The 15,586-nt window shown below is 43.4% G+C and overlaps 1 protein-coding gene across 2 annotated transcripts in view; it reads left to right on the top strand.

Annotated features, from left to right (window-relative positions):
- The window catches only part of RASSF8 (Ras association domain family member 8), a 117,195-nt gene that overhangs the window by 35,046 nt on the left and 66,563 nt on the right, over positions 1 to 15,586 (top strand). For both annotated transcript variants that reach the window (XM_063446686.1, XM_063446685.1), the window contains exon 2: positions 12,426 to 12,624. In XM_063446686.1, coding sequence (XP_063302756.1) covers positions 12,522 to 12,624 — 103 coding nt within the window. In that variant the 5' untranslated portion in view covers positions 12,426 to 12,521. The remainder of the gene's footprint in view (positions 1 to 12,425; positions 12,625 to 15,586) is intronic.

The raw sequence follows: 15,586 nt of genomic DNA on the forward strand, positions 1-15,586 counted from the left end.
TAGGGCTTTGCATCTTACGATCTTTTTATTACATTATGAAGCCTGGTTGGTAGTTTTATTTATACAGAGGGATTGCTTTAGTGATATAGCCACGGTGCATTTTTGTACTCTGAACCTTTTTTGCCATTTACCCCCCATTGATCTAAATCCATACGATTCTCTCATTACGTATTGGTGGCGTGGCATGGGTTTCGGTACAGATGGACTCTCTGTGGCCAGATTTATTTGCAGCCTGTTTGTAGTATAAACTCGTAGCCTTTTTTTTTTTTACAATTACAGATAATTCCAGTATACGCCAATCGGTCGTCTCGTACCATTACCTGCGATGACATCAGAGAGAGGTTCCTACACATCCCTGATATCCGATTGGCCAGTTAATCAGGGCGGGTGGGAAAAACCCCTTTAAAAACCCGCAGTCAATTAGATATGGGTTGGTCCCTGACGAAGGTGCATCAGTAGCCTCATATTTCACATTCATGTCACACACTATGCACCAATCACTCTGACACCATCTTCTCTTTCTTGTATCCTGCTTCTATTTAGTCAGATTTAAAGGGAGAGAGGGGTCTGTCTGTCATTCTCTGTCTACCATCGCTAGAATAAATTCTTACAATAACTTCACTACTAGCAGCACACTGTGTGGAGGTTTCGTTTTGTCCGATTGCAATAAATCTAGTATTGAATATTTATTTTTTAGGGTGGACAACCCAATCTCCACTATTACATTATATGTCTATATATAGTCATGTTTACATGTAGCATTCTCAATATTAGCAACATAGTCACAGAGGATTAATGTCGGACTGTAATAGATCCAGCATTGATTACCAAACGATCTAGACCAACTTTATCTCTATAAGCTCTCTATCTATCCATATACACCCATATTGTAATTTAGCTCACGCCGGTAACCACACGGCTGACCACACGGCTGACCACACGGCTGACCACACGGCTGACCACACGGCTGACCACACGGCTGACCACACGGCTGACCACACAGGTGACCACGCCGGTAACCACACAGGTAACCACACAGGTGGTTTACTTCTTATTGTTACATTGTCTATAATTAGGATAATTGTTACACTTGACTTATGTATTAGAATGTTTAATATTCACGTTGTTTCATTATAATACCGGGTAGAATTGTCTAATTGTTTTTTCTTGGGATAGCCCATTTTCTCTCATTCTAATAACTCTTAAAGAAAAAAAAGAATAATTAAAAATGTTAATTATTTTACTTTAATATTTGCGTTTGGTCCAGATAATCGGCATTTGTTTGATAATGTCCCACGATTCCATGAGTACAAAAAAATTCGCAAAAATGCGAGTACATAGCACCCTGAGCAGGCTGTATCCTCGCATACATGCTGTGCATCTTGAGAGAGAGATCACAGAGGCAGCAAACGTAAATGATTATTTATCACTATCTGCTTCACCCTCCTCACCATCAATGATTTCATAGCTTGTGCTGGGGTGACTGACAAAACGATGTGACTATTTTTAATACACAGAATACAGCGTCAGATAATCAACAGATTTTATATATATATATATGTTTCTTTTAAATACATATATAAAAAAAAAAGTGTTTTATTCTGACTTGCTGAACACAATTCCAAGCAGAGATGTAAAGAATCTCTGTCTGGAGCTCGTCGTTTAGCACAGACAGTGAGCCGTGACAATGTGTCACTCGTCAAGTAACATCGAATCACAATGTGCTGGCTGAGAGTGAAGGAGACCTTCAGGCACCAGCAAAGTCTCAGATTACTTCCTGTATTAGAATAATTGTGTCCAGACGAGCACCGACTCTGAGATTGGGTGTTGTGTGAATATTTGGGTGCGCAAAGTGGCGAGAGAGGGTTTAAAGGTCCGGCCTTGTCCGAAATCTGAGCTTTTTTCCTGTGTGTTGTTTTGGAGGGGGTGGGGTGTTTTGACTGAGGATGTATAACTCTGTGCAGCGGTCGAGGTTGGTCTTTAAACATATGTTTAAAATGTCGCTCAGGACACGGCTTAGCTTACTACAGGCCTGTTTTCACATGAAGTGGTTCTGGCAGCCATATCTGTATATTGATATGGAAATATTCTGCCTGTTCCAGCATTATCTTGGCTGCAGTGTCTGTGCGGGGGCGAGCCGTATCCCTGCCAGAGATTTCGTACACTCTGCATCGAGGCCTCCACGATGGAGCAAGAGCAGAGTTACTGACACACCACGCACCGTACATCAAACATGCCTGTTCCATGACACATACCCGGAGAATGGATTCATCTAGAACTCACGTCTATAGCAATTACATTAATTGGAGATTTCTTGCCTGAAAATTTAGACTGTTAGTTACGAGCTGGAGGGGGGGTTTGTAAATACAAAGACAGGGGGGGCGCGAGTAGTAAATACAGAGAGCCTGGGGAGATAGTAAATACAGAGAGCTTGGGAGCGGGATAGTAAATACAGAGAGCTTGGGAGCGGGATAGTAAATACAGAACACAAATAACGAGTACCGGGGCACTACCCTTTAATTAATGGCTTTACAATGAATCGTAACGTGAAGGAGGTGTTTCAATCCCACTTCACGGCTTCTGTAAAATCAAATACATTTTCAAAGTGTGTGAGAACTTGTTAGTCAATGGGAGCTATTGGGGTATCATGGCCCCCTTATTTCTTAAAGGGACACTATAGTCACCAGAACAACTACAGCTTATTGTATTTGTTCTGGTGAGTAGAATCATTCCCTTCAGGTTTTTTGCAGTAACCACTGGGTTTTCAGAGAAAATGCAGTGTTTACATTACAGCCTGGGGATACCTCCACTGGCCACTCCTCAGATGGCTGCTAGAAGTGCTTCCTGGGGCAGTGCTGCACAGTGTGACTGCCATTCAGTATCTCCACCCTCTGCATGGAGACACTGAACTTTACTCAGAGATGCATTGATTTAATGTATCTCTATAAGGGCTATGTTTGACTTGTGCTGGCTCTGCCCCTGAACAGCCTCCCTGACAGTCTCAGCCAATCCTATGGGAAAGCATTGTGATTGGCTCAGACCACCACTTCTGATGACTTCAGCCAAGGAGGCAGATCAGGGACATAGCCAGCAGCTGCAGACTTGAATACAAGTAAGAATTTACCATATTTAGGAAGGTAAGAGAGTGGGACAGTTGGGCTAGATGGAGGTTTTAACAGTGTAGTGTCATGAATGCATGTTTGTGTTCCTGACCCTATAGTGCTCCTTTAATGTATTATACAGATAATCCATAGAATGAAACATAAAATGATACATCTCTTTGGAAGCAGAGTTTAGAGGCCGTTGCCTCATATAGGTTTATATACTACAGTTAGAATTCAGTGCGAATTTCAAAGTTACGGCAAGAGTAGCTGAACTGATAGCATCGCTGACTTAGAGAATGTTTTCAGTTCGGCTATTTTAACCTTAAATTTGAATTCACTTTGAATTCTCACGTTAGTGAATAACCCTATATAGAATTAGTAGTTGATCTCCCAAGATTAGTTCTGCTCGGCACATAAAATGGGTGGGATTGCTCGGTAATGGGAGTTTAGTCATGCCGCGGTTACTGTCAGTGTACATGTCGGCCAATTTACTGGCGCACAGAATATTCATGGCTCTGTTTGGCACCCTCTCCTGGAAGGGGAGAGAGATCAGCCCAAGTTAATATCAGTCATGCCGTGGTTACTGTCGGTGTACACGTCGGCCAGGTTACTGGCGCACAGGATGTTCATGGCTCTGTTTGGCGCCCTCTCCTGAAAGGAGAGAGAGATCAGCCCAAGTTGATATCAGTCATGCCGCGGTTACTGTCGGTGTACACGTCGGCCAGGTTACTGACTCACAGAATGTTCATGGCCCTGTTTGGCGCCCTCTCCTGGAAGGGGAGAGAGATAAGTCCAAGTTGATATCAGTCATGCCGCGGTTACTGTCAGTGTACATGTCGGCCAATTTACTGGCGCACAGAATGTTCATGGCTCTGTTTGGCACCCTCTCCTGGAAGGGGAGAGAGATTAGTCCAAGTTAATATCAGTCATGCCGTGGTTACTGTCGGTGTACACGTCGGCCAGGTTACTGACGCACAGGATGTTCATGGCTCTGTTTGGCACCCTCTACTGGAAAGGGAGAGAGATTAGTCCAAGTTGATGTCAGCCATGCCGCGGTTGCTGTCGGTGTACACGTCGGTCAGGTTACTGGCGCACAGGATGTTCATGGCTCTGATTGGTGCTCTCTACTGGAAGGAGAGAGAGATCAGTCCAAGCTGATATCAGTCATGCCGCGGTTGCTGTCGGTGTACACGTCAGTCAGGTTACTGGCGCACAGGATGTTCATGGCTCGGTTTGGCGCCCTTTCCTGGAAGGAGAGAGAGATCAGTCCAAGTTAATATCAGTCATGCCGTGGTTACTGTCAGTGTACACGTCGGTCAGGTTACTGGCGCACAGAATGTTCATGGCTCTGATTGGAGCTCTCTACTGGAAGGAGAGATCGATCAATCTAAGTTGATGTCAGCCGCGACTGAGAATCCCAGTGTTGGTGTACAGATCATACCCCCTGCAGTTTCACTGCTCAATTCTCTGCCATTTAAGAGTTAAATCATTTTGTTTATACAGCCTTAGGCACACCTCCCTACGTGCGCCTTACACAGCCTTCCTAAACACTTCCTGTAGAGAGAGATTTAATGTTTAAACTACCTTTTATTTCAAATTCTGTTTAATCTAGAATTGCGTATCTCCTGCTCTGTTAATAGTTTGCTAGACCCTGCAGGAGCCTGTTAAAATGGCCTTGCACAATGTCTAAAGTAAGTTAACATCTGATTGAAAAAATGAAACCATTTTGTTAATGCAGGCTGTGTGAGTCACAGTCAGGGTAGGTGTGGCTAGGGCTGCATAAACAGAAATAACAGTAATTTAACTCCTAAATGGCAGATCATTGAGCAGTGAGACTGCAAGGGCATGAGCTATGCACCACAACTACTTCTTTAAGCTAAAGTTGTTTTGGTGACTATATTATATCCCTTTAACCCCTTAAGGACCAAACTTCTGGAATAAAAGGGAATCATGACATGTCACACATGTCATGGGCCCTTAAGGGGTTAAATCTGAAATTCACTTTGAAATCTCACTGTAGAATAGTAAATACCACTGCCTGTTTTGAGTCCATAAACCCCACCGCGTTTAACATAATATCGCTACATATTCTTTGGAAGAGAAGCTGATATCTTGACCTACACTGTGTGCTTTGCCTGGTTTCATTTCTTTTACATTATTTAGAAAATCCCAAATATGCCATCATTTACTGAACTGCGCCTTCTTCACGTGTCAAACTAAGTTCACTCTTGTTTCTTTCGTAATCTTGACCTTGGCCTGCGTTTGCCCCTCCCAAATCTGTCCGCAACCAAAGAACGAACGATCTCTCTCTCCCCCTCTCTCCCCCTCTCTCCCTCTCCTCCTCTCTCCCCCTCTCTCTCCCCCTCTCTCTCCCCCTCTCCTCCTCTCTCTCCCCCTCTTTTGATTGTCTGCTTTTCTGGCAGTTATATTTTAGTACATAGCTCCAGGTTTGTATTCTTAATTCACCTGGTTTGGCAAACGGTTTGACACAGCTTCTCGTATAACCCTGCTCCCCCACAAAGCAGGGAACACCCCCTGTTTTATAATGGGGTGCATGGACAGCTTTTAGGGATCTGATCAGCAAGATGTATCGTAAAGTCAGAATCTTACAGCATGAAAGGACTGATTGTCCTATACCTAACAGCACAGTATTGTTATTCTGGTAATTCCCCTTTAATTTACCTGCGGTTACGGTATGCGACCCTGCCTGCGTAACATTGTGTAACCTATGTAAATTCTGTTGGTTTAGACGACTTTCATCTTGTGCCCCGGGGCAGGTTTACTAGCGAGCCGTGAAACACGTGAACCCAACATCGGATTATGAACGCCAAAGAAGGTTATTCCAGCAGAATATTTATTCAAGAGTTATTTGGGGGAGAATGGGGACCAGCTTTATGGCTTCTCCGCATTAAATCGGTCACTAATATCGAGGCGAGGGTAAGACAGGTCATCGTGGTCCCGTGTTTAGAATATATTGAGACATTTCTCATCGCAGGGGATCCGAAGTCATCCATATAAACTTTTATTTTCTAACAAACCAATTGCTATGGTTAGTTGAATAATCCGATAATATGTTTTACCCTTTGTGGTAATGGGGACTGATCGGTTGTCACAGGTTCCGATGATGACTCTACTCCACAATTTGCCACTTGCTGGGACAGACTTTCCATAATCCACAGTAAGTGACGGACTACGCACTTGTTTTTGTTTGTTTGTTTTTTTGTAGCTGTCGTTTAGACATATACTTTTATCAGATTTATATGTCTTTAAGTGAGATACATTATAAATATACATTATACATTATAAAATAGATCGAATTAACTTGAATGATCCCTTTAAACTAGAAGAACACACGCGTGACGTTACAAACGGCGTTTCTCTCCGAGCGGCACAATGTAACCACAGCTCTCCGTTATCACTTCCTGGATGCAACATGTGGACTGGTACTTCAAGAGTTAAAACGGTTTACCATCATCTGTACGAGACCAAAAAATGAACCGGGTTTTGACAAACGCCTCCAGGAGCCCAATTCTTTTTCTATAATAGGCCTTTTTTGTACCTTTTATTTTATTCCCTAAATCAGGAAGGTTTTCCACTATAAATGTGAGATGGATTGGCACCTAACGGTTGGCAAATAAGCAAAAAGAAATTTAATGTGAAGAAAATAATAAAATAACTCCCTTATCTCTTAGAAGCATGGAGGAAAGAAACTGCATTAGGTTTCTATGGAAACCAGCGGAAAAATGAACGAACTGTAATTGGGGGAAAAAAATGAGGTTGCAATGTAAGCCAACGCCAGAGGAAAATACGTGAAATTGACGTCAGCGCAATCTGTATACAGAAACGAGTCCTGCTTCCCAACATTCCCCTATTAATAGAAAATTAGCGGGAGACATTTAAACAGCCGTTAGAATTCACTAACCGAACACCATACATGGCGGGTAACCCCTCTCCGGGTCTGTATTCATATTTTGAAAAAGATAAAGGATATTTCTACCATTTTTCTACCCGTTTCCAATTGTGGCTCCTATGAATTGAAGACAGCAAAGAGCGCTCAATCCTTTCAGAGAGAATGTCAGGTTTATTCGCTGATCTAAACAAATCGGTGAAAACCAACAAGGGAATCACACATTTTTGGCAAGTTGGAAACATTTTAGACTTTCTCTCAATGGTTATATAGATACGTTCCCTAGATTCTTCTCCATACTCCAGTTTCCCTGTTTATGACTATTTGTGTAATTAGTGGGTAGATGCGGCAATTTGTCTGAAGTTTTAGTAAGACACCAGGTTTTTGCAGTTAAAATGTACAAAAATAATCTACATGTAAAAAATGACAGGAAAATCAAAGTTTAGGGTTTGAGAAATGGAGGATGTTAATTATCCTTAAATATTTTGCTGAATAAAACATTTATTTGACAGCACAGCCAGGGCCTTTCTGCATATTAACATTTCTCAAGGCCATAAAGTATAACTGCACGAGTGTTTTTACTCTTAATTGCAAGATTGTCTCTGTTTCCCTAAAAAGTCTGCTGGTTGGACGCATGAGCGATTCAACGTTGAAGACAAAATGGAATGAACGATAATAAGCAAAACATGCGCAGCAGATGCAGTTTTATGGAACCAGATGATAGTTGGAATTTCATGCCGTGCCTGTTTATAACTGTTTTTTGTTTTTTTGTGGCTGTTACTAGAGTCCCAGTTGTAACGGTTCCCCTGCGCTCTGCTTTGTGGAGACTGTCACATCGCACTGTCAGGGTAACTCGGGATGCCTCGGGTGCCGCTGAGTCATATCCTCATCAAACCGTGATTAATGAATTCTTTCGCTCTGACTCCTCAGTATAATGAAAGTATTTCTCTTCCGTTCAGTGAAGAAATAAACAAATTGATGTGGAGCCTTGCGACTCCCAGATTTTGAGTTAAATAATGCATCATTTTTCAGATTCTTCCTGTGAATTATCTCCTGATAGGAATCTGCATGCCGTGTCCCCACTCTACAGCCAGCGTGCAAAAACATTGCTGGGTGGAAAACAGTTTTAATAAATGGGTTTGGTTTCCAGAAACATAGTTGCTACATGTATCTGTGTAAAGTACCAAGCGTCTGGTACCAACTCAATGGACCCCCTATACCCCAGTGCTGTGTCCAGCAGTGGTAGGAGGTGTATCCTGGAGGGTGCGCTTTATTTACTAAACAGTAAATTCAGAAATGTGACTTGGAAAATGTGTGACAAAACTGCTAAGTTGGGATATTTTATCTGATTTATTAGAGAATTGTTTAGTAGAGATTTATTACCCTTCTGTTTAAGTGTAGAACCTATTATTTATCTCGTCAGCAGAGCTAACTATTTAGTCAACATCCCAGTGATTTATCTTCTGGAATGCGAGTTCTGCTCCCCTGGGTGCAAGTTCCCCCACCACCTCCACACTGTCCTGGGTTCCGGTTCCGGCTCCCCCACAATTTCTTTGGTGCAAAGTCTCCCACCACCTTTCCTGGGTTCCAGGTCTCTCTTGCTACTCTGGGTCTCAGATTTCCCCCTTCCTGGGATTGTTTATCAATCTCTGTACATGGTGCCAGCTCCCCCCCATCTTCTGGGTGCCAGTCTCCCCCCCATCTCCTGGGTGCTGATCCCCTTCTTTGATTTCCCTCTCACCCTATTCATTAACACACCATATCCCTGTAAGCCTCTTTTAGTCTATTTCCCACTTCCGAAAAGCATTGTTCTCCAAATAATTCCCGTTCTATACATTGCTACAAAGCTGTGGGCAGAGATTCCCATAAACATTATTACAGTGCCCACATTGAACAAAGGCCTTCATTATCACTGGATGAACACAGCGCCGATACAGTAACAGTTTCCTGGTCCGTGGCAGTCCAAGTTAAACGCTCTGTTACATTGTTTTGTTATACAAGAGGTTTCATCCTTGTGTTTGTTTTTCATTAAATGTTTTAGCAGTTCTGCTGTCCTTTATTTTCCTTCCCACATAATTCCTATGTACGGTTTGTCCTTGATAAGAAAATTGCCTGGAAAGTAAAACCACTGACAGATTATCAAAATGGCTGGCAAACAGTCCGTCTCACTCAAAATTAATTTTAACGGCTTATTTACTAAGCTGGTGATCATTTTCAATTGACTCGGGTTTGGGAAGCTCTAGCCCAAAAAAGTTTATGCAAACACAGAGGACAGACAATAACTCAAGTCCCCACTCGGGTCTCACACAGGTTTCCGCTTGTGCCATTAAAGAGCGAACCTTCGCCAATTGCAGATTGATAAACAAGGTTCATTTATAGGAGTGTCAGTTTCTATTAAAATCTGTACTTATTGTAAAATTAAAAAAGGAAACACATTCTTCACATGGAAAGTACTTCAGCGAGGTAAAATGCTTCAGGGGTCTGGAGTGTCCCCTAAAATTTAGGGTTGTGACTGGGAGTGTGGAGAAATGTCACCTGACTTACCAATAACAATTTTAAGGAACTAAACTGTATTTTAGAATAACTCTGTATCTTATTTACACTGATTTCCAAACACATTTATTGTAGTTTAAAGACACATTACTGGGAGTATTATTACTGTGGAGCTCTGTTATACACTCAGACACATTACTGGGAGTATTATTGCTGTGGAGCTCTGTTATACACTCAGACACATTACTGGGAGTATTATTGCTGTGGAGCTCTGTTATACACTCAGACACATTACTGGGAGTATTATTGCTGTGGAGCTCTGTTATGCACTCAGACACATTACTGGGAGTATTTTTGCTGTGGAGCTCTGTTATACACTCAGACACATTACTGGGAGTATTATTGCTGTGGGGCTCTGTTAATACACTCAGGCACATTACTGGGAGTAGTATTGCTGTGGAGCTCTGTTATACACTCAGACACATTACTGGGAGTATTATTGCTGTGGAGCTCTGTTATACACTCAGACACATTACTGGGAGTATTATTGCTGTGGAGCTCTGTTATACACTCAGATACATTACTGGGAGTATTATTGCTGTGGAGCTCTGTTATACACTCAGATACATTACTGGGAGTATTATTGCTGTGGAGCTCTGTTATACACTCAGACACATTACTGGGAGTATTATTACTGTGGAGCTCTGTTATACACTCAGACACAATACTGGGAGTATTATTGCTGTGGAGCTCTGTTATACACTCAGACACATTACTGGGAGTATTATTGCTGTGGAGCTCTGTTATACACTCAGGCACATTACTAGGAGTATTATAGCTGTGGAGCTCTGTTATACACTCAGACACATTACTGGGAGTATTATAGCTGTGGAGCTCTGTTATACACACAGACACATTACTGGGAGTATTATTACTGTGGCGCTCTGTTATACACACAGACACATTACTGGGAGTATTATAGCTGTGGAGCTCTGTTATACGATTGTGTAGTTGGGGTTAGTGGATTCCCAGGCTGTTAGTTTAGGACCCTGAAGTAAAGGATTGAATTGCAAATACAAGGGGGGAAGACACATGGTGCGGGCAAATGGAAACCCAATCCCTCCCACCCCACCATCACTGCACGGCTTGGCAGGTACACACATTAATAGTGCACATATGGTTTTAATTTATGCTGGACTTGTTACGTCTCCACCATTAATCGGGTCTGTACACCAACACCGGAAAGCACAGAATTGATCACCTCCCATCATTCTCTGGCTGGCTGAAGGTGATGGTAGTTTTAGAAAATTATTTTTTTCAATTTTTTTTTTAGTTTTTAAGATCAAGCTTAAAGGCCTTCAGTGTCGGGAAATTAAATACAGCGAGAGACCATTCATTTTGAATGCCTGAATTTGTTTTCCTCCAGCAGCATATGGCAAGCAGCAGCGCTCAGAATTCATACGCGCCTTATTGACAATTTTATAAAATGTGACTTTACCACCAGCCTTCAGTAATTCCAAAATGAAGCTCTTCCAAGATGATGTGGCGCTGCGCAGCCATGGTGCTTGTATAGCAGACTACATGTGGGTGTTGTTTGCCGTCTCTGATAATGTGGATCAATACGGGGCAGTGAGAAGGTCGATGTTGGTTGTCTGGGCAGCTTAAAAAGTTTGTTTGTACATTATTTAAACCCATCACTTTCTGATCAAATTGGTATTATTTATTCTTTTTATTATCACAGAGCATGCGGATGATATTTATTCAGCGCTGTGGGGATAGACGCCTGTGAAACATTCTAGATGGAGTCCTGTTCAGGTCACAGTGACTATCACCAGTCTGCCATTTTAACACTTTACCGATTTGGGTTCGTTTATTGGTTTTCTTTAGGTTTAACCCATTCAGTACTTTGCTTACCCTGAATTGTGGAAAGGGTTACTGTGAGGTATGTAAGTGGTGGAGTGGGGTATTTGGGGTAGGGCATGGGAGGGATATTTCGCGCTGTCCCACACATGCCGCTTGTCACACTACACGGACTGATGTAAAGGATCGGTTTATAGTGCAGGAATTCTGTGAGTTAATTAAACCCGGGCGAATACAGTGTGTCAATGTTCTACTTGCAGGATTCGTACATTTTTGGGCTGAAGACAAAATCTAAATGTAGAAAGTGTTTTCCTTTGATGCTCGTGATGTGATACTTTCAGTGCCACCTCCCCGCTGTGTTATCCCAAGGCCCAGTCTAACAGGACATCCGATCACCCCTCCGAATCAGGCAGCTGATACATTTATTGGACTCTGAGCCATAGAATGCAATCTGTGCAGCCAAATCCGGCCTCAAAGTATTGCAACCCTACCTCCAGTAAAGGACTAGTGATTAGAAACCAAGTTATCCATTTATTGCACCTGGGGAGATTGAAAGAAAACCCCAAAACCTGAAGCCATCGTCCATGCTTTGCCTGTCTTTTATGTTTCAAATGCAGTTAATGATCTCTTTGTAAAAGACGATCCTAAAATATCGCTAGTAAGTAGAGCGGTTTATTATAAACACACAGAATGGCAAATGCAAAAAAAACAACCTGTAAATGTCAAACTTGATTTCTTTTTTTTCAATGTGACAATGGTATTCACGGTTATTTGTGAGTCATGGATATTGGTGCGAAGTAACGCCTGGGTGGCTTGGTGTGATGGTAAATGGCTGTGTAAGTGTGTGAGGATATTAAGGACGCCCATACCTGTTCCAGTGTGGCGTGACTTGACTTCATTACATTATTAACCCTTTCCTACCAGCATTCGAGTGCTTGCAATGTGCGTATTGAGCCCAGATATTCCTGTTAGATATTCCCGTTTTAAAAACGGATTTCTTGATTTATTTTAAGGCTTCGTATATGGAATTCTCAATGTTCGTTGTGTTTCTTTCCTCGCAGAGCGCCCTTGACATCGGTTTTTCCTGTGGAGTACTGCATGTGACATGACGCTTGAGGATTGCAACGTATGGAAATCAGCCACTCATTGAGTTCGAAATGGAGCTGAAAGTATGGGTGGACGGCGTGCAAAGAATAGTTTGTGGCGTTACCGAAGTTACAACGTGTCAAGAAGTGGTGATCGCCCTAGCACAGGCTATCGGTGGGTATGAATCACAAACGCACTAATTAATTAACGCAGGCACGCCCACAGCTGATATATTAAAAACAAAATGGAGAAAAAACTTCAAAGTATTTAAAGATTCTAAGGTGGAGTTGGCGTGTACTTTTTTAATGACCCTTGATTTATTTATTTTTCTAATTTGTTTCCCTTGAAGAATTGAGCAATTTTAATACAGTGAGCGTTTGTGTGAAGATAAAATGTCATTATGTACTATTTGCGATTATTATTTATATTATATATAAATTGTTATTAATTATATTGTTATTATTTATATAGCGCCAACAAATTCCGCAGCGCTTTACAATGGGTGGACGAACAAACATGTAGTTGTAACCAGACAAGTTGGACACACAGTAACAGAGGGATTGAGGGCCTGCTCAGTGAGTTTACATGTTAGAGGGAGTGGAGTATAGTGACACAGTAACAGAGGGATTGAGGGCCCTGCTCAGTGAGCTTACATGCTAGAGGGAGTGGGGTATAGTGACACAGTAACAGGGATTGAGGGTCCTGCTCAGTGAGTTTACATGTTAGAGGGAGTGGGGTATAGTGACACAGTAACAGAGGGATTGAGGGCCCTGCTCAGTGAGTTTACATTTTAGAGGGAGTGGGGTATAGTGACAGTAACAGAGGGATTGAGGGCCCTGCTCAGTGAGTTTACATGTTAGAGGGAGTGCGGTATAGTGACACAGTAACAGAGGGATTGAGGGCCCTGCTCAGTGAGTTTACATGCTAGAGGGAGTGGGGTATAGTGACACAGTAACAGAGGGATTGAGAGCCCTGCTCAGTGAGTTTACATGCTAGAGGGAGTGGGGTATAGTCACACAGTAACAGAGGGATTGAGGGCCCTGCTCAGTGAGTTTACATGTTAGAGGGAGTGGGGTATAGTGACCGTAACAGAGGGGTAGAGGGCCATGCTCAGTGAGCTTACATGTTAGAGGGAGTGGGGTGTAGTGACACAGTAACAGAGGGATTGAGAGCCCTGCTCAGTGAGTTTACATGTTAGAGGGAGTGGGTTATAGTGACACAGTAACAGAGGGATTGAGGGCCCTGCTCAGTGAGTTTACATGTTAGAGAGAGTGGGGTATAGTGACAGTAACAGAGGGGTAGAGGGCCCTGCTCAGTGAGCTTACATGCTAGAGGGAGTGGGGTGTAGTGACACAGTAACAGAGGGATTGAGAGCCCTGCTCAGTGAGTTTACATGTTAGAGGGAGTGGGGTATAGTGACACAGTAACAGAGGGATTGAGGGCCTGCTCAGTGAGTTTACATGTTAGAGGGAGTGGGGTATAGTGACACAGTAACAGAGGGATTGAGGGCCTGCTCAGTGTGTTTACATGTTAGAGGGAGTGGGGTATAGCGACACAGTAACAGATGGATTGAGGGCCCTGCTCAGTGAGTTTACATGTTAGAGGGAGTGGGGTATAGTGACATTAACAGAGGGATTGAGGGCCCAGCTCAGTGAGTTTACATGTTAGAGGGAGTGGGGTATAGTGACACAGTAACAGAGGGATTGAGGGCCCTGCTCAGTGAGTTTACATGTTAGAGAGAGTGGGGTATAGTGACAGTAACAGAGGGGTAGAGGGCCCTGCTCAGTGAGCTTACATGCTAGAGGGAGTGGGGTGTAGTGACACAGTAACAGAGGGATTGAGAGCCCTGCTCAGTGAGTTTACATGTTAGAGGGAGTGGGGTATAGTGACACAGTAACAGAGGGATTGAGGGCCTGCTCAGTGAGTTTACATGTTAGAGGGAGTGGGGTATAGTGACACAGTAACAGAGGGATTGAGGGCCTGCTCAGTGAGTTTACATGTTAGAGGGAGTGGGGTATAGTGACACAGTAACAGAGGGATTGAGGGCCCAGCTCAGTGAGTTTACATGTTAGAGGGAGTGGGGTATAGTGACACAGTAACAGAGGGATTGAGGCCCTGCTCAGTGAGTTTACATGTTAGAGGGGGTGGGGTATAGTGACACAGTAACAGAGGGATTGAGGGCCCTGCTCAGTGAGTTTACATGTTAGAGGGAGTGGGGTATAGTGACATTAACAGAGGGATTGAGGGCCCTGCTCAGTGAGTTTACATGTTAGAGGGAGTGGGGTATAGTGACACAGTAACAGAGGGATTGAGAGCCCTGCTCAGTGAGTTTACATGTTAGAGGGAGTGGGGTATAGTGACACAGTAACAGAGGGATTGAGGGCCTGCTCAGTGAGTTTACATGTTAGAGGGAGTGGGGGTATAGTGACACAGTGACAGAGGGATTGAGGCCCTGCTCAGTGAGTTTACATGTTAGAGGGAGTGGGGTATAGTGACATTAACAGAGGGATTGAGGGCCCAGCTCAGTGAGTTTACATGTTAGAGGGAGTGGGGTATAGTGACACAGTAACAGAGGGATTGAGGGCCCTGCTCAGTGAGTTTACATGTTAGAGAGAGTGGGGTATAGTGACAGTAACAGAGGGGTAGAGGGCCCTGCTCAGTGAGCTTACATGCTAGAGGGAGTGGGGTGTAGTGACACAGTAACAGAGGGATTGAGAGCCCTGCTCAGTGAGTTTACATGTTAGAGGGAGTGGGGTATAGTGACACAGTAACAGAGGGATTGAGGGCCTGCTCAGTGAGTTTACATGTTAGAGGGAGTGGGGTATAGTGACACAGTAACAGAGGGATTGAGGGCCTGCTCAGTGAGTTTACATGTTAGAGGGAGTGGGGTATAGTGACACAGTAACAGAGGGATTGAGGGCCCAGCTCAGTGAGTTTACATGTTAGAGGGAGTGGGGTATAGTGACACAGTAACAGAGGGATTGAGGGCCCTGCTCAGTGAGTTTACATGTTAGAGGGAGTGGGGTATAGTGACACAGTAACAGAGGGATTGAGAGCCCTGCTCAGTGAGTTTACATGTTAGAGGGAGTGGGGTATAGTGACACAGTAACAGAGGGATTGAGGGCCCAGCTCAGTG

The sequence above is a fragment of the Pelobates fuscus genome, chromosome 3, assembly GCF_036172605.1.
Source record: "Pelobates fuscus isolate aPelFus1 chromosome 3, aPelFus1.pri, whole genome shotgun sequence".
In the NCBI taxonomy this organism is placed as follows: Eukaryota; Metazoa; Chordata; class Amphibia; order Anura; family Pelobatidae; genus Pelobates; species Pelobates fuscus.